The sequence below is a fragment of the Oreochromis niloticus genome, linkage group LG12 (genome assembly GCF_001858045.2).
Source record: "Oreochromis niloticus isolate F11D_XX linkage group LG12, O_niloticus_UMD_NMBU, whole genome shotgun sequence".
Taxonomy (NCBI): domain Eukaryota; kingdom Metazoa; phylum Chordata; class Actinopteri; order Cichliformes; family Cichlidae; genus Oreochromis; species Oreochromis niloticus.
In genome coordinates this window covers 6,532,377-6,558,432 of record NC_031977.2, presented here as the reverse complement: position 1 = coordinate 6,558,432, position 26,056 = coordinate 6,532,377, and the positions used below count along the sequence as shown (strand labels likewise).

The 26,056-nt window shown below is 42.6% G+C and overlaps 1 protein-coding gene across 1 annotated transcript; it reads right to left on the bottom strand.

The window, feature by feature from the left end:
* Nucleotides 1-188: 188 nt before the first annotated feature.
* Nucleotides 189-26,056, bottom strand: specc1la (sperm antigen with calponin homology and coiled-coil domains 1-like a). Its single transcript, XM_003448594.5, has 16 exons — nt 25,805-26,056; nt 15,942-16,098; nt 15,711-15,849; nt 13,612-15,242; nt 13,034-13,241; nt 12,762-12,835; nt 11,501-11,676; nt 11,038-11,201; nt 10,609-10,736; nt 9,295-9,385; nt 8,643-8,732; nt 8,380-8,539; nt 8,007-8,109; nt 5,895-6,011; nt 5,747-5,806; nt 189-3,852 (listed from the first exon to the last, which is right to left on the bottom strand). Exons 2-16 carry the CDS (start codon nt 16,059-16,061, stop codon nt 3,763-3,765), a joined length of 3,351 nt encoding a protein of 1,116 aa, XP_003448642.1. The 5' UTR covers nt 16,062-16,098; nt 25,805-26,056; the 3' UTR covers nt 189-3,762.

Genomic DNA, 26,056 nt, shown 5'->3' with positions numbered 1-26,056 from the left:
TTGTCCTTTATGTAACTACAGACATTTGCACCACAGAACGAAGCAGCAAATGTATAAACTGGTGCAAGAGAAGCAGAATGCAGGAAATAAAGTTTCTCATGCTCATCATTTCCTGGGGAAGGAACTTCTTCTCCACCACCCCCACCTCCCCAAGCCCAGCCCACAGCTGAATAAGGACAACAAACATGGCTGTTCAAATGGTCCTTTATAACTACAAGGGGAAAAAAAAAAAGCAAAATCAGACAGCTTTTATTTTTCCTTACAACTGATTATCATCATAGTGTGCACTTAATACTGTAGCTTAGTCCCTTTATACACACGCATACATACACACATTTATTCAATCAGCTTTCACTTAGCTGAGGGACTGTTTCAGCACTGCATGTAGTGTGATCAGGAAAGTAAATCCACTTCAACAACAATCTGCATCAGACTGTAAAATGTGGTATTATTATTAAAACAATAGGAAAAAAGGCAACATGGAAACAAAAAAACAAAGTATGTTCAGTGAAATTCTCAGAGCATTTTCAAGTAAACAAAGAAAAATACAAGTAGCATGATGTAGTGGACCCACTAAAGACATAAAGCTCTCTTCACATCCTCTTCAAGGGCCTTTTTCTAAAGGACCAAACAATGTCGTCCATCGCAGCTGCATCACGTGGCAGTGGAATGCGCGCCCTAGCTTTTGCTGGCCGTCTGGTCTCTCCTCAGCAGGCTGGGCTCGGTGGTCATCAATCACCACACGTCAGCACACGCTGGACGTTGTAAAAAAGAAACCGTCCCAAGATCACTAAAGCGTGATCAAAACACATTCCACTTTCAGGATCGCGAGGCTTCAAATCTCCTCTGCACCTCACGTTCCTGTCGGGAGCAATAAAACACATGGGCCAGCGGTGGAATCACGCAGAGCACAATTTTTTTTTAAAAACTAACAAAAAACTGCTGGCTGCTAATCCTCAGCGTCTCGCCATCAGCAAAGAGCCTCTGCCTTCAAAAGTCATTAAATAACTCAGTCTCACTCCATCTCGTACACAAAAACAAACAGCCGATGTGACGGCTCGTGTGCTCACTTCAGATCACTGGATGTCCACCGCTGTTTCACACAGTAGCAACGAGCTTTTGGCAAACGGCTCGCTTCGAAATCGAGACAGAAAAATGTTGTTTCTAATGCAGCTATTGATACCAGCTGGCAGCTCTACGCACTACAGTCACCTTAACCGGAGACGTGAAGGGGAAAGTCCAACATCAGCTTCAAAAACAAAAAGATTCACAGCCATCGCTCACGATCAGCGTTTCTCGAGAGGCACAAACATGAAAGAGAGAGTTTTTCCACAGAACCATCTCTTCACTGTGAAACTGGTCGGGAAATACGGCTGCAGCTTAAAAATGTCACATTTTCAGTCTGAGAAATATCTGCTGAACTATTAAGGCAGGATATTATTGTGGAATACATTTAAAAAAAAAAAAAAAAAAAAAAAAAGCTTATCTCAGTGCAGCTATTCAAAGTGTGTGTGTTATAAATCGATATACATGTAAGACAATGTAAGCAATGACTTCACTATAATGCACTATGCAAATAAATACAGTGAACTTGGTATGTTGAGGCACACAGCAGTCAGACAGCGTGACAGTAATGGTGCAGACTGAAGTTAGAGTTATTACATGGCATCGTGCTCCACAGTATTTCCTCAGTAATGCTTGGTCATATTATCAACTTTATTAACACCACAAAAGCACAAAATCACCAAAACATTTTGCATATTGCAAAATGGATTACTTAATTATTTGTGTTTAATTAAAATAAACGGCCATGCAACATTGCCGGACGTTAAAGGAAGAGTTTAAAATCTTGTGTAACATATGTGTTTGGTTTCTTGCTACGAGTTTGATCTTAATATGTCTGATTCCCCCCTTAAAGGTCACACATTGTGCACCATTCATGTGCTTATTTTATGCTTGGATTACCTTGGTGCAAATATATAAATTCACCATAGACCTCGATTGTACACAGAAAGCAAACGTCTGCATCGAAACATCCAGATTTTCACATCTGGGACACTCCCCGGAGCCAAAGCAATAAAGGGAGGTGCGTGTGCTTGTTGCTTTTTTTGACACATGGTTGTGGCACCTTGATTTTGAACTCTTGACTCGAGGAAGGCATTGAACAACTGTTGACCACTACTATTTCTGTCTACAAGATGAAATTTAACTTAAAGGATCACTGATTTGACACAGTACAGGAGGTCCTGTTTGCATCGCACACACAAATATGCAAGTAGTCAGAACAGAATTTCCAGGGAAAGCTCTAAAAATAGCAGCCACACCAGCTGAAGGCAGTCTGACGGTGCAGAAGGAGGTGACCTTGAAGGGGACAGGTAAGGTGTTTGCTTTTCACGGGCAGTTCACAGAACTTTTGATCACACTTTACAGATCAGAGCCAAACTGAGGTTTTCATGTCTGGTTACTGGCAAGAAAGCAGCAAAATGCATCACTGAAAACGTCCACCTGCTGCTTTAACTGAAACACTGCTTTGGCCTAAAAAAAAAAAATTTAAAAAAAGGTCATGAAAGTGTCTAGTCTTGCTTCCTAAAACCAGAGCCTGGCCTCGGTGCATGAAATCTACAGCGGAGTCCATTATCTAAGGTTCTAGTTTTCTAGTTACTCATAGCTTGATTATGATGAAACGATGCTGTGTGCTGTATGTGCCCAATGAATGAAGTGCACGACGGCAACTCCAGGCCTATAAAATACAAACACATTATATAGTTCTTCAAATTAATATTAGTCTAAAGTCTTGGATCTATTACAGAAAACCTATCATAGTGTGTTAGTGCGGCTTAACAACAGAAAAGTGCAGCAGAGTTGTAGAACAAAGTGCACACCTGTCCTTGATAGAAGTCAGTCGTCATCAGCATCAATGAATGAATGAATCTGAAACTAGTTTGGCAACTCCTCAAATCCTCAGCTTTACAAACTGGAGAAGAAAAAAAAGAGCTTGTTTTCTGGTCTCCTGCATCAAAACTCACACAGGCACTTTATCCGTTGTATGAGAGGCATCTGTTATCGCACTGCAACATCTGGAAGACTGAGTAAAATCCTGCATCTGTCTCAAGTCTGACCAAAGGGAATTTACAAAGTTTTAGGGGGAAATTCCAACATGACTAACCTTTGGTTTCTTATAATGTAGAAACTGAACATTTACGGAAGAAAACATCCAGTAATTATTCCCCATCAAGAAGAAAAGCCTATGACCAACCTTATGCTGCAAAGCAGAGTGTTTAAAGTCAGATTTGATGGAATTCCCCTTGAACAAACTACAACCTGGAGTATGGGTGCAGAGCGGAGAAACGTATGCAAGACAAAGCCAGATAGAAGGCACTGAGACTTGGCTTCTTTTTCACGCTGCTCCTTCAAGCATGAATTGGAGGAAAAGATGAACCACAGGTATTCACATCCTGTCCTTCTCATGGCTTTCTAGTATAAAGGTAAACAAACAGGCAAGCCCCTGGACTACAACTCCACACAAGGGTCTCCTCAGCTGCAGTGTGAGGATGTGGCACTTGTCCAGCAAAGTCCTGGTCTGCAGTTAGTGTTGTTAAATAGCGTGGGCACACTTGCAGCATGACTGAGTGTTGCTGTGATGCAGGGGGAGGGAGTAAGGAAGAGTTGACCGTGGGGTTGGAGGGTTGCTGAGAGCTCATGATGTGTGGCTCAGTGTGGCTCTGATTGTGCTGCAGGAGAAGGGCGAGGGAGACGGTCAAGTCAGGTCTCAAAGTACTTGTAGATGGCTGTGACGTAAGTCATGACACTTTGCCAGTCTGGCCTCTCTGTGTGCACCATCTCATTAATGTCCTGGAAAAGAGAAACAGACACTTTAGACACTACATATTTTATATGATGTTTTTCACTTCATTAAAGGGCGTTATTTAGAATTTATCAATAATGATTATGGTTAAACACAACCAAATCGTCTTGATAATAAGAGTTGCCAACTCCAGCTGTAACAGCAGTAAGTAAACCCTGAGTGAAGCATTTGATTTATGATATGTACCTACTGATGAACAAGGCCAGATAGCGTTGGAGAGGATCCTGTATAATGTTTACATTTTCAACCCATTCAAATAAACTTCCAGATGAGTTTGACATTCTGGGAAACTCCTTAGACTTGAACATAATTATGTCTCATAATTATCTTCAATGTGAGTCTACAGCTAGCACCTGGTCAGCATGCTTTCAGTTAGCATAAAGGGAAAACAGCTAACCTGGCTCTGGGGAAAGGTAACAAAATCTACCTGTAAACACCTCCAGATCTCACTGACCAACATGTTTCATCTCATTTGTGTAATCTCAAGCATCAGCCTGAAGAACGAAGTCAAAAGCCCTGCACCAAAAACTTCCTGATAAGCTGTCTCTAAAGCTAATATAACTACAAACACTACATTTAAACACAACCCAGACATTTAAAATTGTATGAAGGCCTAAAGTTAAGCATGATTACAGCTGGTCTCTACAACTAACAGGTGACTGCTGTCACAGCTCTCTGCAAGGCTTCTCAGCTCATTCAAGTCACTGCTGGACCTCCTAATCATGCCTGAGCCCCTCTGCAGCATTTTCAGGGGAGCTATCTGACAAACAGCACGAGGCTGATCACCCTAACACGCCATTTAAAAAGCTGGTAGCAGTTTATAGATAGCAGTGATAATTTCATTCTTTAATAACTTTTGTAATAGTTTTTGTCAATAACCTTTTTTTTTGTGGAAGAAAACAAGACGATAACTAAGATGAAATGTACTGACAAGATGAAAATAGAAGAAAAAAAAATCCAATCAGAGCTTATTAAGTTGTGTACAAAGGCGGGACGAGTCTGGAATCGATCCAATCAGAAGTAATCTCCTTGTGCTGTAAAGCTTAGTAGCGCATATTTGATCTTCGTGACAAAATATCAGTGCTTGGGAGGAAGAGAAGAGTAGATATGGACACATTTCGCAATTTGATGTCATGGGCACTTGGTGAACCGAGGTGAGCAACTCTGCCTGGTAAAAACAGGACAGACTTTTATACTTTATATTTTAGTGATTACGAACTAAATCAGAATGTTCTGTCAAAATTAACACTGATAACCAACCTAGCTGGTATTAGTTGCCAGTCTGCAATGGATAGCAATGCATTAAGTCTTGGTTATTATGTCTGTTTTTTATATACAGTCTTTGCTTAACTGGTAAAAAGACTCAGAGAGTTTGTGACAGATGAAGTGAGGCTGACAGAGAACCAGTACACACTACAAAAAGAGGGAAGGCTTTGTAGCTTCATATTAAGACCATTCCTTTTCAGGTAACCTTACCTTACGTCGACTTTTCATTGAGCCAACATGGTGTAGCAGTTAGAAATCCATGTTTGCTAAAGCCGCACATTGTTTAAACACATGTATGCTTGTGCTAACTTAGGACGCTGTCCAAATTTGAAATAAAAGTCAGTGTACAGCTCAGATCTGTGATGATAGATGCACAAGCAGCTGAGTGAAGTTTACGAGGTTAAAAGCAGAACTATAAACGGATCACTGTACAATTAGAAAGCAGACTGCAGGTTAACTCCGGCCAGCAATCACAACAAGCAATCTGTGCGAGCTTGGCTGCCGTATTGAAAAGCAATGAAAAGTACATTCTCTATACCATCCGTTCTAAATTTGTGTCAGGATCTTTGCTGCATTTTATTTTCACTCCTGGGGTTTTATTTTAATGAAGCTTACCAAAGTGGATTTGATGCCCACGCTCTCTGCGGCCTGGAAAGCTAAGGTGAAGTTTCTCCTCTGTTGAAAAGAAGCCTCAGTTTCAGTCACATGTAATGAAACCTGATGATTACAAGAAGTTTGAGCTTTTCTTCTGAACATCACTTGCCTTCTCCTGGCTGGTGAGCTCCTGGTACGGGATGTGTGCGGGCAGGTAGGTGTGGAGCACGGCGCAGAAGGCCAGGCCATCGTTCCAGCTGCTGCTGAAGTTGGTAATATCAATGTTCTTTAAAAAAAACAACACAAAGGTGATCCATTTAAACTCTGATTATACTCGACAGAACATTTACAATCCAGACCACAAATCAATAGGAAGCTATTTTCTGGGTAAGGTGTCAAACAAGACTGTACAACATTTCATCCTTTGGACGTTCACATCATGAACGTCACCGCCAGACGGCCGATCTCCACATCGTTTCAGACAACACTATTGCTCACAATCAATTCTGCTTTCACGGAACCATTTAAAATGATTTATCTGCTCGATCTGATGACGGTCCTGGGATTTTATATGAAGTGTCAACACTACTCATCCATATCATATCATATCTATCATCTTTTCCACTATCAGCTGCCATCTGACCTTTAAAATCTAAAGATTTACAGCGTCCTGCAAACAACCACTTAAATTATATCCTCAAATATCTTTAATGTCATAACTATAATCTACACCGTATGCAGTGATGCAGAGAGCACTGTGTTTTTATCAGAAAACTACATCACAGGATATACTAAATGTTGCCCACTTCCTGGGGAAGACCTAAGATACCATAGCAACTATACCTTAGATCAGATAAAAAGGGTTGGGGTGATGGCAGATGACTCTCGGCACATCTGTTTATTGCTGCTTAAATCACTCTGAGGTCGTCACTGGATTTATTTTTTTTAAAACCATAGCTATAAAGAGCCTGCGGTGAAATTAACAAGTGAGACCTACGTAGAGCAGTCAGTCTGCAGCAGCACCATCACAGTACAGTCTAAAGGGAGACAAAAAGTTCATCTCAACTCAGGAGTTAAAGTTGTAACATTATTTACCTTTCTCTACAATGAGGCATCACTGCCAGTGGCAGAGTGCACCACTGCATCTACCTATGAACGAGGAAATGATCCCGCCTTCATGTTTTTCATTTTATCTCACTGATAACAGTTTACTGTGCAATCTTAGCACCACATTAGACCTGCATCATGTTACTGCTTATGCACACCCACCACTGATTCTTCTCATTAAAAGCATTCAACTAGCATCTGCAAACATGTTTCCACAGTGTGAGTAGGTTGTTTTTTACATTCATTTGGAGGAGCATGTCCACCCCCTGATCATGCTAAGAAACTTTATACACAGAATCGGAACACAAAGATCGCAAACACACAAAATGTGGAAGAGAAAATTAAACTGGCTCTCTGTGTCGACTGAAACTTTTTTTACTTAGTAATATTTGCCTAATATTTGCAAATAATTTTGTTTGTAGCATCATCTTGCCACAAAGCACTGAATAACCCTTTTTGTTGTTTTTATTTCCTTCTCTCGTAGCTACATTTGGTAGCAACCAATTCCAGTTATTAAAAGCTCATTTCCAACTTCATCTTTTTATTCTTGGACTCTACTAGAATAGCTTTCCATCACTGACAGTTCAATATAATCCTTATTTAGCTTCTACTGGGCCATGTGCAGCCCCTCAGTTCATCCTCTATCTGGTTGAAAAAAGTCACTTTAACTCCCTTCTGACTAACTGCTCCTGACAAATAAAAGGTACTCAGGGTAATCTGAAACCTAAGCTTTTGGCTCACATACATCATTAACAGTACATATGCTGACTCATTACATTAAACATGGGCCAAGTTTAATATGAGCCATTGCTACAGAAAGTTTAAAAGAGTGTTAAAACCTTTAACTATTAGAATTGCAAGGGCAGTAATTTTCCACAAGGCAACATGTCAGAAGACGGTTGTGCAAGAAGCCTCAAGCGGAGATGAGGAGTGGGCTTCAGAGGTCTGGTGATCTCATTTCTTTCCAACTCCACACCCCCACGTTCTATTTTCAAACTTGCACTCAGCCTTTAGACTGTATGCAGCTCCCTCTAGAGATGCAGAAGCACTTTATATACTCTGTCGCATATAGTGTACGACTACAGCTGCACTTCAACTGTACATGAGGCTGACTGGGGTGTTTTTAAAGTTAAAGGTACTTTTGATCATGGGGACACTGACAGAAGAGAGCTACCTGGTAGCCCTCAGTCTTCTTCTGGCACCACTTCAGCAAAGCATTCCTCTTAGAGCCTCCGTACTCTCTGGCCAGTGCTGACAGCGGGTCCTTTCTCTCTTCTCTGTAACAGAAAAAGAGGAAAAGCACAAGCAATCAGTTTTAAGACATTTTCCGTACTAAAAAGGCAGACAGATGACATGTTCATCTGATTTACTTAATGAGAAAAGAAAAGCCATCATGAGCTGGGCTATGAAAAAAAAAACAAAAAAGAGATCAAGAAACATGAGATTAAAATCACTGACAAGAATGGAAACAGACAATGTTTTTTAAGTGCCAGTGTGAGCACATTAGAAACACGTCAGAGGTGAATCAGTGGATCAACATGTGGTACCTTAAGCGGCTGCGGGCTGTGGGAGTGACGGAGGCGGTTGGGGAGGAGGAGGACAGAGAGAGCGGGGAGGAGGCAGCACTCATCGCCATCAGGGAGGATGACGAAGCCCCCTCCGAGGCTGACATGTCCCTCTTAATCTCCTCACTGCTCCGGCGGGTCACTGTTTAAGTCACGGGAGAGGAAATCACACTCAGCTTTTCGTACTGAACTACTGACCGAGTTACTTCATAATTAGTTCATAAAACATAGCCAGCATCTCTAACCTGAGATCGCCTTGGAGGAGTCAATGTTGGAGACCCTCTGGAGGGCAGATGGAGGTCGGCTAGCTGAGGTTCCCCTGAGAAGGTGCTCAGCTGTAAACATCACAGTAAACACATACAGAACAATTTACTCTATGAGCAACTTCCTCTAAAATGAGATGTCATGGTGGGGGCAGAGGGTCAGTAAAAAGCCACATTCCAGTCCCTCCGAGTTCAGGGAATACCGACGCACAAGGCTGACACGCTCAGCAAGAAAACAATAAATCAGTGAAGAATAAATGGACGACTGAAGGCTATGGCCAAGACTGCACGTTCACATGAAACACTTGAACTCATTAGTGTTGAGAATGAACCGAGCAAACCAAGCACTCATTATTTCCCGCTTATCATCCTCTACACATACAGGAAACCTGCTAACGTCCAGGCCTCTGAGAAAAACAGTCCCTCCATATACCCTGAGAGAGGGGACAGCCCATTAATCCTATTAGTCACTGTGACAGAGGTATAGCAACAGACAAAGGACTGCAATATTATATTGGTAATCCTTCTTGAACAGGACAATATTCTGCACGCTTATATGCATACACCCAACAGCTATGAAAAGCAACAGTTCCTACATTACGAAACAGATTTTTTTTTAATGTAGAATATGTACCTGGCATGGAGATGTCTGTGTAGCTGGGCCTCTTATCACTCAAAGAGGAGAGCGGCTTGGCTGATGACATTGACCCAGTTATGGAGTGTCTCTGAAACAGCAGAAAAGCACCTTTTATTGCACTGCAAAGTTAAAAAAATAAATAAATCTGAATGCAGTGATTTGTAAAACAGTAGGCAGAGCTTCACTTCTGTAATGTTATCTGAGCTAAAAGCACAACACAAAGTCGTACTGATGTCATTGGAGAGTGTCACATGATCAAGTATAAAAGCCTGCAATACTATGTGAAAAGGAGAAGACCCCAAAAATCACCACCACTCAAACCCTTTAGAAGCCCAATGCTTAAAATGTACAGTGCTGTGCAAAAGTCTTGAGCCATCCCTCATTTCTTTATATTTTTTGGTGTGACCACCTTAATAATTCAAGCCTGGACTCTCCACAGTCCAGGCTGGACTGAAAGTTTTCTTATAATTAGTTTCTTCTTCAGGACTCTTTAAGGACATTCATACTCTTGTTTGGATGTTGGGACCAAGATAATCCCACAGTGCTCCGGGGAGGCCAATCCGTGGCCGATTGTGTTCTGACAGGTACGCTTTTATAGCAATCGTTTTGTGTTTGGGATCATGGTCATTCAGAAAAATGAGGATGCTGCCAGAATGCTTTTCCAAATGATTGAATGGTGGTAAGATCCACAACACCACCAGTGGCTCAAACGCAGCTCATTTCAAAGCCTCTTCCGTGTTTTACAGATGGCTGTAGAAACTCACTGTTGTCTCCTGACCTGCTCTACATACTGACAATTTAACTAAAAATTTCAAACTTGAATCCGTGAGACCTGTTGCCACTGTAATACCCGAGTACCTGAGTAATACCTCAGGTTTTCCTTATAAATTTCCTTTATTAAGAATGGCTTCTTGACAGCCAAGGCTTCAGTGAACAGTAGATGCTTCAGCTGAAGGGCCAGATCTCTCAGGTCCTGTGTCAGGTCTTTGCTGGATCTTTTCCTATTTCTTAACGACATGAGTTTCAGATACTGTTCACCTGATGTACATGTTTTTGTAGGACTGCTTGTTCTTCTGAAAGACCTTCAGAAATGATTTTTGATGGTTCTCAAGACCACCTTAAAAAGGATTCATTATGGCACCTTAGAAGAAAAATATAGGAAACTAAGTGGCAGCTTAAGCCTCAAGCATAAGCATGTGCTCAATGACGAATACAATTTTTGACCTTGCACTAGTGTGAAATAGTATGTAAAGCAGTAAGCTAATAAGGGACAAAAATGCTAACATGTTAATTAAAAACCTTCTCCAGTACCTGCATGGGTGAAACAGCAGCTGCTGGGGGCGTTTTCATGGGACTGGGGCTGAGGGGGGTTCGAGGTAACGGAGCAGCTGGAGCTGTTGGAGCTGTTGGAGCCACAGAGGCACCATTTGAAGTTGGACCTGAGATATCAAGAAGCAAAAGTTCACATCCAGTCATATAAAGTTTAGTTGGGACCTTCTTCAGCAAGCAGACACGCCTGATACATCAGGAGTCCTGTCTGCAGTAAATCAATAAAAATGCTGAAAATGTATTGAGAATATATTGTTGGAGGGTAAGACTTAAATTTATGTCACTTTTCTTAGTCAGACTGGTAACTCTTGACAAAACACTAACTAACTAACAATATGGGACATCTTTGGTGAGGGAACAACAAAAGCAGCAGCGAAGGTCTAAAACTCTAAAACAAAGGCAGTGTTGTACCTTGTGAGGCACTATCGAAGCTCTTGATGAGTGTTTTGACGGTGGGTGAGGGCTCCGAGGAGGTGGAGGATCGCCTGCTGAGACCCATCCCCTGTCTGAGAGCAGCTAGGTCCCTCTCCACTGCATTCATGTAGTTATACACTCTGCCTCTCTCCTCATCCTGCCTGGAAAACACAAAGCACTCCACTGAGCATGTGCACTCAGAGCACCTGTGGTGTCAGTTTTGACATTATCAATGCAAAAATGCCTCTGGCTCAGCAATCTACTGAGATAGAAAACAGAATGTGTAATTCACAACGTATTTTTGTTGTTAATTCAACTTTGGATTGAGCACAAGTCCAGTTACTGAGCATCTAGTATCAAATTTAATGAAAATATGAAATATCCCAGTTTTTTCTCCTAAAAAAAAAAAATTAGGAGCTGACTGTTGCCTCTCAGCCATGTGTCTCTCTGTGGGTCTTACTTGCGACTCTTGACTTCGTCCAGCTCCTTGCTCAGCTTCTCGTTCTTCTCCTGTGCTTCCTGAAGTCGGCGCCGCAGGTCACCAATCTCCTCCTGTGCTTCCGACTTGATGTCATTAGCAATGACAACAGCGGTCTGCAGATCAGCCTGGAACTGACGCCACTCCATTGACTCCTCCTGCACGCACACACACACGCACACACACACGTAATGATACAAACAGCTGAACATTATTTATGCTCATAAGAGCAGTAACTTAGCAGTATTTAGCAGTAATTTATCAATACTGTATTTAGCAGGATGGATAAATTCTTTTGGCCACCAGAGGGCAGTTTTTCCTTTAAAGTTGCTATGGAGATGAGCACTCTATTTGTAATGACAGACTTTCCTCATGACAGAAACATTGGCATTCATTTAAAATCATGCCTTCATTAATTCTCCTTTGCGCTCCGTTTAGGTTTCCATCAGCTCCTATAGGAAATATCTGCGCTTCTAAAAATGCCCTGCTTTGTTTACCAGTTAGTTGTTACGTTTTCTATCTGCTTTTCCATGTCAAAATATCAGGGGATTCTGCAGCAAACCTTTTGAGAATTCCACAATGATGGAAAACTTTTGGTTTGTGGAGCTAGAAGTCATAATACTGCATTAATTTAGTATCCAGATATTATACAAAGTACTGTCCTAAAACCTAGTTTTTGTTCCTTCTAGTATAATTTGACCTCAACTTGCTGGTAATCAGACAGCTCTGATCTGCACTCTTTCACAAACGTGTGCACGTTCACATTCTGTGTGGCTGACTTTCCAACAGCATGTTTCGATTTTGTATCCCAGAACTCCTGTGACAGAAGATAAAAGTTATGGCTGCTGTGATTACATTTCAGAGTTGCAAAAGTCCTTCCTGAAAGCGCTACTGACTGCTGGACAATACTTTTTATTTAATAAGACTTCAAAACTCATTGTTCTGGTGCTACAGCTGTGCTTCCTGGATCATATTTCATCATCTTGGCCGGCTGACAATGAGACTGGGGGATTTTTTATGGCTTCATCTGACATGGTCAGTAGAGAGAGGAACAAAATATGGGAAAGGGAAAGGGAATGATATACAGCAAAAAATGGTCCAGCGCTACGTGTCACTCCTCAGGTCACTTCATGGGTGTCTCGTGTTGTTTACACCCGAGCTGCGTGGCTACCAAGATTTTTAGGCTGCTGGATTTCAGCAGTTTTTAAAAGGTGAGCACCTTTCAGTACAAACGCCCACTTACTCTCAGCCTGCGGTGAAGAATCTTAATCTCTCTCTCCATGTCGTGCTTCTGGTCCTGCAGCTTCTTCACAGAGTCTGAAATCAAAAGGAGATGTTTGTTGATGCTATCATTAAAGAACATACTGATTCAAAAGCAGACGTCCTTGTCATATCAGAATCTCTAAGGCAAGCTGATGAGTATGCATGCATGTTCACATTGTTCTACTACTTGATAAAAGTTGGCCTTCAGCACAAGCGTCCACTCGAGTTAGAGTGTGTCTGCAGCCCACTTACTTTCCAAATCTGTGATAATGAGATTGTCGTGGAGTTTCAGAGCTCGGTGCTGCTCCACCTCGTCCTCCAGTTCAAAGATGGTTTCCTTCATGTCGGCGATCTCGGTGTCCTTCTCCTGCAGCTCCATGCGTTGCTTCTCCAGTGCACGATCCTGCTCAGCCATTTGCTGCTGCACCTGCTCCTGGAAGTCTCTGTATTCCCTGTCCAGCTGCAGACAAACAATTAAAGTATACTTCATTTAATTATACAGTAGACGAACATTAGGTAAAAACGGACTGCAATAAATCTTCACAATAACCTGTCTGCTATTATAACTACACATCTGTGCAGTTAGCATCTGTATAGTCTTAGAGAATATGTACCATTCCTTGCTAAAGGCTGACTCTGGAGAGCTCGTGATGCTAAATTTATGATATCTGAGACACTGATGGACGGGCAGTAATAAAGCTGTAATTTTCATAACCCAAAAACTGAGAGTTGTTGCACCCTAGATTAAAGTTTCATTTAGGTCAAACGCCTCAATTTAGCTTCTATTTGCGTGAAGACACTGATGTTCCACTCAATGTCCTTGAACTAACCTTACTGAAAGTCTCCTGCAGCCGGCTGAGTTCGCCGTGGGCCTGTTCCATCTCCTCCTGCATCTTTGCAGCTTTGGCCTCAGCCTCCTCTTTCCCCAGCCGAACACCTTCCAGCAGCTGGCAGATGTCATTTTTGTCCCCCGCAGTGTGCAGAGAGTACAACTCGGCCACTCTCTGCCTCTCTTGATCCAGCTGGGCTCGGCAGCGGCTCAGCTCCGCCTGGTCGTTGCTCATGGCTGCTTTGTACTCTTCCAGTGCGGCCGCCATGGCAGCTCGATCCTGTCTCTCCGAATCCAGGAGGCGCTCCATCTGTTGGTTCCTCTCCTTCAGCACTCCCATCATCTCCTGAGCTTCAGCATTGTCCTGCTCAGCCATCTTTAACGTGTTGGATAGGTGCTGTTGTACCCCCAGTAGCTGCTCTCTCTCAAAGCGGGCATTATCGGCCAGATCTGCATAACGCTGCTCCAGCTCCATGTAGCGCCCACTCTTGATGTCCTCCTCCAACACGTAGGATATATGATGCTCTTCCAGCAGCGAGCGCAGGTATTCAATCTGGCGGCCGTAGAGCTCCAGCTTGTCGCTCTGCTGGCACAAGGAGTCCATGAGGATGACTTTCTCCTCTCCGAGCCGCTCGTTCTCTCCATTCAGCTCCTGCGTGATCTGCTGCAGGTCAGCCAGTTCCTGCAGTGTCGCCTGAAGCTCCTCAGCTGTGCTGTGCTGATTCTCCTCCATCTGTTGGATGCGCTCCGTCAGACAGGCTACCGACACCTCACTGGCATTGCCACTGCTGCCCCTCCGTGAACGCTCCCTGCTAGGCGCACACTCCGACTCAGATGACGAGGAAGCTCCAGATGGGGCGTCCAGAGCGTCGTCACTGGAGGTGACAGCTTGGTAGACCTCACTGGACTCACTGTCCAGGTTGTCTGCCGAGCCTCCGTGCTGGTGTCCTGTGAGAAGATCCTCCAATGAGCCAGGGGCAGAGCCTTCTACTGAGGAGGTCATAGTACCTGTGCCACCACCATCGCTGTGCCCGCTGCCTGCAGCCAGTTCTGGACTCAGGGAGGAGTAGTTGAACAGCTTGTCAGAGCCATCCAGCCTCTGCTCCAGGGAGAATCCCAGAGCATTGAGCCGGTCTTTCAGCATGCGGTTCTCGCTCTTCAGCAGGTTGAGCTCCTCTCTGATGGCTTGATTCTGCTCTTGTAAGAGAATCAGAGTAGACTCCACATCAGCAGCCGTGATTGCTGAAACCTGGGGTTTCTCTTCCTCCCCAGCTTCTTCCTCCTGTGGCGCCTCCTTCCCACCGAGGCCGAGTTGGGCCCTCATGTCCCTCAGCTCGCTGCGAAGGTGAAGGATCTCCACGTCTTTGCTCTTGGCCAAACCAAGCAGGTCTTTGACTTTGGCTTCCAGAGCCACTTTATCATTAATCTGGCCATCTGACTTAGACTTGCTCATACGGCCCTCAGACTCTGCCAGTATCTGGCTGCGAGAGCGCTTTCCTGATGCCACATCCCCAGCTACAGTCCCTGATGCAAGCTGCTTTTTAGCTGTGGATGTCCTGGATGACCGAAGGCGGTCTCGTATTGAACTTGGCTCCTTGGAAGTGGATGATGATGTACGTTTGGATGAAGTACCTATAAGAAAAAGTGAATTTATTTTATCCTGGTGAAGTAACACTGAAAAAAAGAATTTTTACAGCTTATCTGAGAATATGAGGAGCTCAGTTTAGCAATGTTTTTGTCCCATTCTTTTTCTTTTTTTTCTAGTAGACAATCCCCATGCTCTTATTTTGACAACTAAGCTGCCGCTAACCAGCTAGGCTGGCCATTTAGCAGCTGCTGTTGTGATGAGCTTCGCTATCATTGTGCTGCTTGGGTCCCAACATCACCATTTTGGTGCCTCAAGGCACTTCATATTGTAAGGTAAAGACCTTACAATAATACAGAGAAAAGGCCAACAATTAGATGAGCAATCTCTTGGCAACAGTGAGGAAGAAAACGTCCCCTTTAACCTTAAGAAACCTCCGGCAGAACCAGGCTCAAAGAGAAGCCGCTCCAACCACGAATACATTCCAAACCTGTGGGATACATTTTTTGAGATACCTGAAGTTGTCTTTGGCTTGCTGTCTAAGTTGCTAGCGCTTGTGCCAACAGAGGTAGTCCTCTTGGTCTTAGTGACGGCACTATTTGATGCAGGATTCCCTCCAGCCATAGCCGCTAAGAGGTCATCATTGCTTTTCACCTGAAAGAAGAAAAATTCAACACGCTCACAGGAAAATAAATGAAACCAGAACCCTTCAGCTGCTACACACTCCATCACTTGATGAATTTTACCTTAGACAGAGGAGCAACAGTGGTGCTCTTGGCTGGGGGCTTTCCGCCGGTGGTCGCGGCCTCGGACTTTCCTCGATCGCCGCTCACCTTACTCACCGCTGGCCGGACCGTCTTCTTCATAGTGAGCGCTCTGATGCTGAAACATTTACGGCTCAATCTGTACACAAAAAAGAAAGGAGACAGGAGAAAGGTAATGCGCGTCAGCCTCCAGAGCAATAGCTCCAGTTTTCCATGGAAGAAGAATTCTTTCCACAGAGACAATTCCCTGAACTCCTAAGAAAAAAACTGGGACCACATCAAATAGCTGAGCACTTCTCGAAACCTCTGCCTGAGCTCGGAAATTTATTCAATACAGCCGGTGTTTGGGAGCTAATTTTGCCTTTTTCCTTGAAGACTACAATGATTAGTTTCTGGTGGATTGTTAGTTTTCTGCATATTTAAAAAATATCCCGTGTATACTGTACACCCCCAGATTCAGGAATGCAGAATAAATACTGACTTAATGGCCTCTAAAGGGCAGCCGGTGCTTCCACTAGATGGCTGTCATGTGTTTGTAATTGTTCTCTCAGTTAAGACTTTTAGCTGCAACAATGATAACAGCGAAGGACAGAATAAGTGGCTGCTGTTGGGGGCGTATGTGCAAAGAATGTGGCTTTGCAGTCTTGGCCTCAGCACAAACAAACAGGAGGTAGGGAAAGCATCTTGCTATCATCGCAAAGAACGTTCAGCAGGACCAAAAAAGGAAAACGAGATTCCACCTCCCACAGATCAACTGAATGCTCAAATATCCGGCATATCATGAGAGGCAAAAAAAAAAAAAGATTAAAAAAAACAACACCACAAAAAAACCCCAAAGTAATACATTTCACCTTGAGCTGCTAAGACATGACTTAGTGCCATTCTTATGTGAGCCATACACATACACAATCCTTGCTGCTTTATTTAAACAACCTGACAAACCAAAAAAGATTCCTAATGACAATTTAATCTAGGCAAACTCCTGAACATACTTACATAGTGACAGACCAAATTAGTAACAGATGACACAACTATACTCTCTCCAACAAATGAAGGGCGTTTTACCTCTCACCAACAATGTGTTAAACCTGGCTATAAAAAAAAAACACACACACAAAAACCCCCCCCAAAAACCCAGGAGGTTTCAGTGAGGTTTTATTCGTAGAACCTGACTTGATGCCACGATAGCAAGAAAAGGGATTTGGGAAGCAGCTGGAGACAAAGAGTAAGTGCTTTTGCACAAAATTGGATGTCTTTGAGTTCACTGACGAGGGAAAAAGTGAGCTAAAGTGATTTATTGTGCACAAGCAAACCCAGCTCCAATCTACCTCTGAGTCAGTGCTCTGTTATTTTCCCAAGAAAAAGTTTGCTGTTTAAAAATGGAAATAAATACACAGACACACAGTAAATCTAACTTTAAATAGAACGCTGTGAAGCTGACCAGCATGCTGCAGTGGGCCGTAAATGTTTAGACAGTTAGGTGACTAAGCCTTTTTACTGTATCACGGCTAAATAAATACACGTAGTAAAAATGAATTAATATTTAAAGTAAACTGCATCACCAGTTTATGTTTCCCGAGAACTCAGAATGACCTGCTACTAAATCACAACTGTACTGTACTCAAAAACAAATACCTTTCTAACAGATTTCAGCTGTGCCTCCGGGGTGCAGGTGCTGCTTAAAATCTGCCATCCTGTATCAAGTCTTCTACAGAGTCCTCAAAAAGATTCAGTTCACACACACACAGCCTTTACTATCACTCTTCACAGTCTTTCTTCACTATCAGTATCAGTTATGAGGAGTCTAAATGTCCTTTGTGTGCTTTTTAAGTTGCAGAACACAATTACACATTGCGTAAGAGCATCCTCAGGAGTTTTTTCATATATTTGACACACAGTTATGGAAATCTTTGACTGAAATCTGCCTGATTTAGGAGACTGTGCTGTATGGGTACTCCTTACAGGAGGAAGAAAACAGAACAATTGTGCGTACTTCGCCACAATTGGACAGCAGATGGACATTTAACGTCCGATCTGTTTGCATTGGACACTTGTGTTCTCTCATGCACCTTTGTCTTTGGGTCCTGTGATATGAAAGCATATTTTATTCTTTCCCTTTCACCTTTGCTGCAGGTCAAGTTTGTTTTTATTTTCATAACTCCGAAACTTTTAAAGACTGCTCTCAGAACAAAACGACTAAGTTTGGTTCAGACGTTAGTGAGGATGGTCTCTGTATATGGAGATACCTTTGGAAAAACCCATAAAACCACATCTTTATTAATATGCTGAGGTGTCAAAACTCGTCATTAGAGGTACAGGGAGGTCAAATGTCGTCAACAGGAAGGAAAGAGTTGACGCCACCGTCTGTTTGATCAGCTGTACTGACTGGCTGCACCTCAGAAACAGCAGTGTGGTAGCAGGGTGTAGTCTGAAGCTCAGGTGGAGTAGAGAGTTCAGGGGGCAGTGACAGGAGAGGCTGCCTGGCAGCTGTCAATCCTCATCAAACCATGTCTCTTCTAACCAAGGTGTATGGTTGGTTTGGCAGCTGGACCACTATAGCAACCCGTAATAAAGAAAGCAAGCACAGCAATCCAATCGTGTCTTGCTGTCTGTGTTGGGACCCTGTGATGGCAGAAATTTGCTACAAGCAGGTGGGTGGGGCTTTCATGCCAACAGCCAGAGCTACATGGGCAACATGACCATATTAAGCATGTCTCAGTGACATTAGACACAGCTTTTCTCACAGCAGTGAGGTTGGACTTGTTGAACTTGTTAACTAGTTACTGGCAGAATCATGAACTCTGAAGTGTGCAGAGAAACTCTGTATAGAAACTGAAAAGAAATCATCCACGATTGATGATGGCGATCCAGAGCATACTGAACCACCCAGAAGAACACTGGGGTCTTAAAATGGTCTTCCTAGAACCCTGACCTCAAACCCATAGACCACCCATGGGAGCACCCTTGGGAAGCAATGGACAATAAACGGCAGCTTGTTGATGTTTCACTAGTTGATGATGACCTGACAGCTTTGTTGGCTCAAACGAGGAGGAAAGACTTGCCACAACTGCAGAATCAGCTGGTTTCAGGCCACAGCCCTAAACAATTTGCATGGTTAAACCGATCTTGGGTCGGGTGTCCATTACCGTTTTGTTGGCATTTTCAATGTGTATTTATCATTTTGTAATTTAAACCTAAAAACATGTTGCTGTTTTGAGAGCACAAGCAGACCATCCCACCCCAATGCCAAAGCAAATCCACTGGATCCATTTCGGGAAGAGGTCAAGGGTTCAGGTTTTCCTTTTAAATTGTCACCAACGTATATATTACCGTAAATCCCGGACTACAGAGCGCACCTGATTAAAAGCCGCATGCTCTAATTGTAGAAAGAAAATCAATTTTGTACTTGTACAAGCCGCACCGGATTTTAAGCCGTATGCGTTTCACTTGTAATATGAGATATGTACACAGAAATATTACACGTGCACGTCAGTATAAGCCGCAGTGTTCACAGTGTGGGAAAAATGTAGCAGTTTATGACCCGAAAACTACGGTACCTTTTTTTAAACAAGGAAAGTTACTTTCAACAGTCCTGGTATGCAAGTCTAAAACCAAACCAGACCGGTACAAAGAAAAGCCCAAATGTGTACTTAACTGTGCAAGTCCAAACACCAGCAAGTAAGCAACATCTTCAGCTAAAGACAGCGAGAAATCAATTACAGCCACATTGCCATTTTAAGCTATATCCAAATATACAGCGCTGAAAAAAGAAATGTCCTATTTTCTGATTTCTTTTTTTTTTTGTATATTTTTCACACTTACATGTTTCAAACAAATCGATCAGATCAGTTCCAAGAGGGAAAAAAAATTGCCAAAAAACATCTTAATGATCCACAAGACTTTTGGGTAAAATATCATGTTGACTGACGAGACAAAGGTTGAACCTTTGTGTCGTCTGGCACAAAACTAACAAGGCATTTCATAAAAAGAACAACACAGCAACAGTCAATCGTGGCGGTGGTAGCGTGACGGTCTGGGCTGCTTTGCTGCTTCAAGACCTGGATGACTTGCCATGATAATAGGACCATGATTTCTGCTGTCTACCAGAAAATCCTAAAGGAAAATGTCTGGCAATCAGTTCATGGTCTGAAATTTAGAGCACTCTGGTTATGCAGCAGGACAATGACCCTAAACACACCATCAAGTCCACCACAGAATGATTAAATTAAAAAAAACTAAATGAGTGACCGAGTCAAGGTTTGGACTCTAAACAGGCCGTTCCTTCCCGAGAATTAAAACAATTCTGCAAGAAGGAGTGGGCCAAAATCCTGTTCCAGTTCTTGCTCCTAAAGGTGACACATCAGTTATTAGGTTAAAGGGCCAATTGCTTTTTCACACAGACACAGGTAGGTTTGGATAACTTTCTTTCTTTAATAAATGAAACTGTTATTTAAAAATTCAATTTGTATTTACTCATGTTATCTTTGTCTGATATTAAAATCTATTTGATGACCTGAAACATTTAAGTGTGACATATATCCAATCAATCAATAAATAAATAACAAAACAAGAAGGGGGCAAATACTTTTTCACAGCACTGTTTGTTCTGTGCTCACATTTTAATTGAGCTCCGTTTTTTCTCCCGAGCACTGGCATGCACTCAACAACCAGCCAGTTTTCTGAATAGCTGAATGTTTTTGAATGCAGATGTCTGAAACAGAGAGCTGCTAGCTGGAGCACAGCCCTTTTTCACTGGGTCTGAATAGACATGGGAGCACAGGCTGGGGACCAACAGAGCAGCTAAATAGGGCAGAGTCAGCAGCCTTTTCTTTCACTCTCCCACTCTTGAAAACAGTATGCTCTTCAACATGCACCACACACGTCACTCTCACTTGGTTAAATTTGTAAAAAAAATAAAAAAATAAAATAAAATAGCAAAACCCCGGTGTGTTTTCCACATTCCTACACCAGCATCTGTGATCAATTACAGTATCACAAACAACCTCGTCTAACAAACAACGCTCCTGCTGACTCTACATTGTTGGACTGAGTGTTCATAGTATAACAATGTATTGCGTGTTTAAATAAGGGACATTAGATAAGAGGAGACAGTGAATCCTGAAGAGAAATCTATGGCAGCGTTCTGTAACACCAAAGAAGCGTCTCCCCTGCCCCTCACCCAGAGAGCCAATCAACAGACAAAAAGAAAAACATTCATTCACTCATTAGCGCTTGGAATTTCAGAATTTATAAAGGCCACTAAGCAAGAAAGAGATGAGAGAAACACCCTTCAACCATGAGTGTTGATGTTGCACAGAATGCCCACCAGGGGGCACTCTGGAACTGCCTTTTTAGCAATGCCACAAAGGCAACAGGCAGCTGATCGGAGCACACTTGGGCAGAGCATGAACAAGTAAATAAGTAACTACATATAACAAATGTTACAAAAATCTATTTATTTTGTGTGTCAAAGGAAAAAAAAAATCCAATATACTATATTTTTAATTCATCAAATATCAATATTAGTCTTAAAAATCCTGGCTGATGGACCAACAACAGCTCAAACAAGATTAGCCCACAGACTAATGTGTGTACCACATATTTTTGACCATGCTCCCATCTGATAGCAGAAGATCTCTGCAGATAGGCAGGCAGTCTGTAGCTGTAAACGGACTGCCAACGCGTTACAGCTGTTGAACCATAAATTTCCCCTCTATTGCTGGGTTGTTTCCAAACAATTTAAAACAGTGAGAGTAAGATAAACAAGACAAAAGGGCAATAGAGGATCTTAATGAACACTCAAGCAACAGCAACAACCAGATACCCCACAGTTCAAAAGACAAGGGCACTGTTGAATTTTATAATATGGAGGTATTTTGGTTATTTAAAGTCCAACAAAGAAGCAGAGCAGTGTGCACTGCCAGTTGTGTTGAGAGCGTGTTTCCACTAATGGTTTTTATCATCTGAAGTAGCACCATGCTTTAGAGCACGTACAATACAAGACTTTACAGTTCCAGACATGTCCTTATGTACCGGAACTTAAATTGGAAAATGAAGAGACAGTGATATGAGAAACGCAAGTCTATTTTACTGCAAAACACACCAGTCAGCACAGTTGACAATTTAGCATTTAAGTGGCTGAGTACAGTAACTGAACCTCATTGCCAACTCCCTCGCCATAAACATTTCTCTCAGATGGTACTTTTTTTTTAGGATGGGCAGAGACACTCATCATGTTGGCTCATGTAACATCCTTTTATTATATGAATGCACTGTGCAAATATAAAAGGTTTTAAAGCATGATTTTAGTGTCACTATTTGACTTATTTGTTTCTTCTATTCATTCAGTTATGTCCCTGTAACCACTGAAATTACAGCTATGGCTCTCTACCCATTCAGTCACATAGGTGCTTCAAAATAACTGCTCAGATACCTGCCTGGAGGCATTTTGAAGACGGCTGCCGGATGGCTAAACTTACATTGAGCACAACCGGTTTAAATACAGCTCAAATATTTAACAAACGGCACAGAATGAAAAGGCCAAAGTCCATAAAGTTTGCCTGAAACTGGCAGACATGTCTTAAATATTAGCCAGGCTGTTGACTGTTAACGGCATAAGTTTACAGCGGAGGAAGGGTGACTGCTGAACTGACATTCAGAATTTATGAAATACAAAATGACATCAGTTAAATGTAATAAAGGTGCCTATTTTGATTGGGATGCTGTCGAAAAAAATTATTTATAAATGCATAAATATGTCTGAAGGTTCTCAGTCATTCAGGTCATCGTAGTCTAAGGAGCTTGGAAAGAAAAACGTCTGGACTTCTTTAAGTTGCTTGAAGACATTTCACCTCTCATCCGAGAAGTTCCAAGGTCAAATGGTGGAGAGTCCCAGATTTAAGCCCTATGGGAGTGTCCCCTCAAGAGGCTATAAAGAACCCCCTAATGATCCCCTACCTAATCACAGGGTCACAATCAACCAAGGTTTCAAGTGAACTCATTGTGAAACCTAGCTCCACCCTATCGTGTGATTTACTGAGATCAAATGGCCCAGGATGTGAGTGGGTGTTAAGGGGTCTGGGAAGGGATCTCAAAACTGGATTATAGATGGCAGACAGTTGGTGTCGTAAACCAGCGCTTCTGATCAAAAATGGTTGTTCACAGTGGACATAGATGGAGGAGTGAAAGAAGCCATCTATGTCCACTGTGAACGACCATTTTTGAACAGAAGCGGTGGCTTACGACTTCCCAGACGCCTTAACGCCCACTCACTTCCTGGGCCATTTGACCTCAGTAAATCACATGATAGGGTGGGGCTAGGTTTCACAACGAGTTCACTTGAAACCTTGGTTGATTGTGACCTACACCCGTTTTCACACCTTGGCTTGTGTGATTAGGTAGGGGATCATTAGGGGGTTCTTTGTAGCCTCTTGAGGGGACACTCCCATAGGGCTTAAATCTGGGATTCTCCACCATTTGACCTTGGAACTGAAGAAGCTTCTTGGATGAGAGGTGAAATGTCTTCAAGCAACTTAAAGAAGTTGAGACGATTTTCTTTCCAAGCTCCATAAATGCATAAAGGTGCAAAGCTCACTGTAAACCATGCAATTAAAGCTGAGATAAGCCAAGGGGCAAGTTCCCATTATTTCAAATTAACAGAGCTCTTGTAGTTGATTTCGCTGTCAATAAATGCACTGGATCTTATCCAGGGTTGCACAAAAACATGAGCTTGAGACAAAGAAGAAACAGTGTTTGAGAAAGAGGTGGGGGGAAAATCACAGTGGTCTAGTAAATAACCCTTCCCTGTGCTCTTTCTTTAACTGCGGGGAGGCACTTCCTTGCCATAACATCAGCTTCCTGTGGTGGCGTCTCCCAAGAAGAAGAAGAAGAAGAAAAGAAATGTCGACCCTGCAAGGGTGACTGTTTACAAAGACAAGCAGAGATCAGTCCAGTTGAGACACAGCAAACTTTTTCAAACCCGAAATCTGACTTAAAAAATGTCTGGTTATTAATACCAAACACTGGAAAACAGGAATGAACCATTTTATGACAAAGGTTATGGTTATGGTTTTTGCACTCAACTCTCAAATGCACATTCATCTGTGCAAAGAGGTATTTATTAACTCCACCCATACAATAATACCTTTCTCCTGTACACTGCTGTTGCTGAGTCAGTCTGATCACCTCCTGCAGTGACACTTTCAGTCACCTGAGAAAGAGCGGCTCCTCTGTTTTTTTTTCTTCCCCACCACATAGCACTGATGCACAAAGAATCACAGCCAACAACTATGTGGTGTAACCACAATATCCAGAACTGCTGACTAACATCTTACTCATATATCTAAATCCAGATATTAGTTTGGTCACAGTCCATGTTTAACCACTAACCATGTGAGCTCCTCTCCCAGCGGTGGACCCTCTTTCAAAGACGGGTAAATCCGGTCTTACTTCAATCCTGCCACAAACTGGGTGTCGTAAGGCCTGCTCGGCATATTTATACGTGCTACAGATACGGGTACGTTAAAAGTACCCGCTTAACTGATGAACTAGTCCGTGAAAGCATCTGCAGTCATGTGTCTGCTCTGTTTTCTCTTCTTTAATTTTGTCACTGGCCTACATTCCGTGCATTCTCTGTGTTCGGTGCCACTAGAGAACAAAGTCTCCAAGACTGAGATTTCCCCAAAATGTGTTTTTGTTCTATTCTCAAAGAAAAATCATTCATCGGCCAGAGACAACAAAGCAATATTTCCCCTTTACTATCTCCTGGAAACTAATCTCAAGAGGAGACTGCAGTATATTGATCTCTCCAAACTGTTGACAAAAGTTGAGAGACATCTGGGGACACCTGGTTTTACATATAAATATATATGTATCTAATTTTCAGTAAATGGAGTATACGAATAAGTTACATCTTTGAAACAGCATGGTCAACCAAAAGACAAGCTGAGATATCAGTAGTTTTTACTCCTCTCAAACACCAACACAAATGTTAGCCCTAATACGACGTGTGAATTGTACACGTACGTCATTTAGCCATTTTATTTTAGGGAAAAACAATCTGCCCACACCACGGAATAAATGAACATTTGTACTACCCTAGGAAAAACAAATAGCATCTTAAAATCATTGACATAACCTAGCTAGCTAGTTAGCTGTACTGTCAGGCACCCAGTTAATAAACGTCCTGCTTTGCCTTTCAAAACAAAAGCACCAACCTAGACACGTAAGCACACCCCTCAACAGCTACTATCGAAAATGTCAACAGACGAGTGACTATAACAGTTAAAGATGACATGTGTTATAATGCACGCAGACACAAGATGTTTTTGTTTTTTTTAACTGCAGATACTTTTAGCCAGTGAAAAATGTTCTGCAGCGAAAATCAGCACATATTTAAAACACTATTTAACAGTTAACAAAGCATGACGGCAACTTTATTTTGAGGGAAAATCTCGATTTAACAATAACTGTGGTTTTACTGGCACACATGAAACTACTGCATGAATGCCCCCCGCCGAGACTACATAGCAATCTACTTATTGTGAAATTTTTTATGAGATGACTCAAAGCACGCTCGTTAGCTTGACAGCATATCCAAAATCGGGTGTAAGGGTTAAAACAACATTTCAAGCGGTAGTTAAGCCAACACAACTAAGAAAACTAGGCTTGGTTGTTCATGTGACCTCGGCGTAGGTGCCTGCGTTTCTTTTCAGTCTGTTCATTTCACCGCGCTGCCAGCAAGAAATACCAACAATTATGTAGCTAATGCTATTATTAAGCTAACAATGTTAGCATAGCCGGCAAAAAGACAGCGCCCCTCCACTTAACTGCCAAAATATTCCTACCTAAGGTTCTCCTTATCTCCCAGCTCGGCTGGTTAAGGCCCGATAGGCATCCATTTGCGGTCGCTAACAGTCTGCCTATCCCACAACGTGTTACGGCAGCGGGCACCACCGGTTTCGGATGTCGGCTCCCTTCTGTTGGCAGCAGCCGCCGCATGAGCCTCTGCCCCCTCCCCGTGTTGGATCACCTCAGCATCACCCGCAGCGCAGGAGGGACACTCCACTGCCTCCACCATGAGGAAATATGTGGTTAAT

What these genes read in the sequence shown, in the direction of transcription:
- specc1la (XM_003448594.5), bottom strand. Translation starts at nt 16,061, where the DNA reads ATGAAGAAGACGGTCCGGCCAGCGGTGAGTAAGGTGAGCGGCGATCGA. An exon ending in TGCAGGAGACTTTCAGTAAG is followed by an intron (nt 13,242 to 13,611) that starts GTTAGTTCAAGG and finishes GTTTGTCTGCAG; the next exon opens with CTGGACAGGGAATACAGAGA. An exon ending in AGCTCACCAGCCAGGAGAAG is followed by an intron (nt 5,807 to 5,894) that starts GCAAGTGATGTT and finishes TCTTTTCAACAG; the next exon opens with AGGAGAAACTTCACCTTAGC.